This window comes from Echinops telfairi, unplaced genomic scaffold (genome assembly GCF_000313985.2).
Source record: "Echinops telfairi isolate 266 unplaced genomic scaffold, ASM31398v2 ScPeMD7_5;HRSCAF=22, whole genome shotgun sequence".
Classification (NCBI taxonomy): Eukaryota; Metazoa; Chordata; class Mammalia; order Afrosoricida; family Tenrecidae; genus Echinops; species Echinops telfairi.
Window position 1 is genome coordinate 1629703 of NW_022103901.1, and position 1442 is coordinate 1631144.

General features: G+C 62.0%; 1 protein-coding gene across 1 annotated transcript in view; it reads right to left on the bottom strand.

The window, feature by feature from the left end:
* The window catches only part of CARD11 (caspase recruitment domain family member 11), a 35185-nt gene that overhangs the window by 19709 nt on the left and 14034 nt on the right, over window positions 1-1442 (bottom strand). Inside the window, 1 exon segment of the mRNA XM_045284374.1 lies at window positions 560-712. Within this exon segment, the coding sequence (XP_045140309.1) occupies window positions 560-712 (153 nt within the window).

Below are 1442 nucleotides of genomic sequence, written 5' to 3' on the forward strand. Positions count from 1 at the left end.
GAGACCAGGCAGGGGGCTGCCCGCCTTCACGCCAGCCCCACCCACATGGGCTGAGGGTCGGGTTCCCATTGTCCACCGGGAGAGCCCCAGGCCCGTTCCCAGTCATAGGGGTGCACGTGGGACAGAGGAGTTAGGAGCGTCCCGAGGACAACCGGCTCGCACGAGATGGGAGTCAATGACGCCCCAGGCTGGCAGGCACAGCGCGGCCACCGACGCTCCGCATGGGGACACTCGCCTTCCCGAGTGCCAGCCACCTGGGGTGGCCTGGCAAGAAACGCAGTGAGCAGGGGCCGGCAGACGCCCTCACCCCACGAGTGGGGGCCAGCAAGGACACTCCGCCCACTCTCTGAGTGGACCTCACACCCATGGGGAACGGACGCTGACTGGTGGCTCTCCTGGGTCTGCTTCCAGGCCTTTCTGGTCTTTAGTCTAGAAGCCCCGCCCACACCTGTGCAGCATTCCAGGCCTGAGGCAGGCTCCACCCCGAGATGGGTGGGGTCAGGGCGGAGCCTGGGCCTGGCTGCCTCACTCCACAGCCACCTGCTGCCCAGGAGCCCACCTTGTCTCGCAGCTCCTCTGCCTGGCGCGCCTCCTCCTGCAGGTTGTAGATCTTGTTGACCAGCTCCTGCCGGTCCTCCAGGGCCTCCTTTCGGTCATGCTCCAGGATGTCCAGGATGGCCTTGTCCGAGTCGGGCAGGCTGCGCTTTCCCGCCTGGGAGGCGAGGGTGTGTGAGAGAGGTGCACAGGGTACGTGTGTTGAGTGTATGTCTGTCCCTCTGGGTGTGTCTATCTCTGTGTGTTTGTGGGGGGGGTGTCTCTGTATGTGTCCCTGTGTGCGTTTGTGTGTCTGACTGTGTGTGGTTGTGTGTAGTGTATATATGTGTCTGTGTTACTGAGTGTGTCTGTATGGGTCTCTATGTGTACCTGTGTGTGTGTGTATCTGTGTTGTGTGTGAGCATGCGGGTCTCTATATGTGTGTGTGTGTATATATGTGTGAGCGTGTGTACATGTTTGTGTTGCACACATGCAGCTAGCTGAGGACAGCTGTCAGGAGCACGGCTCAGCCGCCCTGGCTGCTCCCAGTGAGGGTGGGGAACAGTAACTAGCTCCTAATCTGGGAAACTAGTCTGAACCTGCCTGCACTGGTCACCTCCTGACCCGCTGTTGTGCTGCCCCTCTGGGAGCCTCAGACCATCACAGGTGACCCCAGAGGGGCTGCTGACCCGCCTCCCAGATGCTCTGCTGAGCTGGCAGCCAGCCTGCTCCAGGCAGAGCCAGGTGCCTGGGCCCAGGGCCGGGTGGGGACCATTGGAAAGGGGACCTGTGCTTATTGCCTCCAGCAGAACCTCCTTTCTCCTTCACTCCGAAGAGGACTGGGGTGGACAGAGAGCTCAGGGTCAGCCCTGGGTGGTGAGGGTGCTGGGTGCCCAGCATGGTCTGCT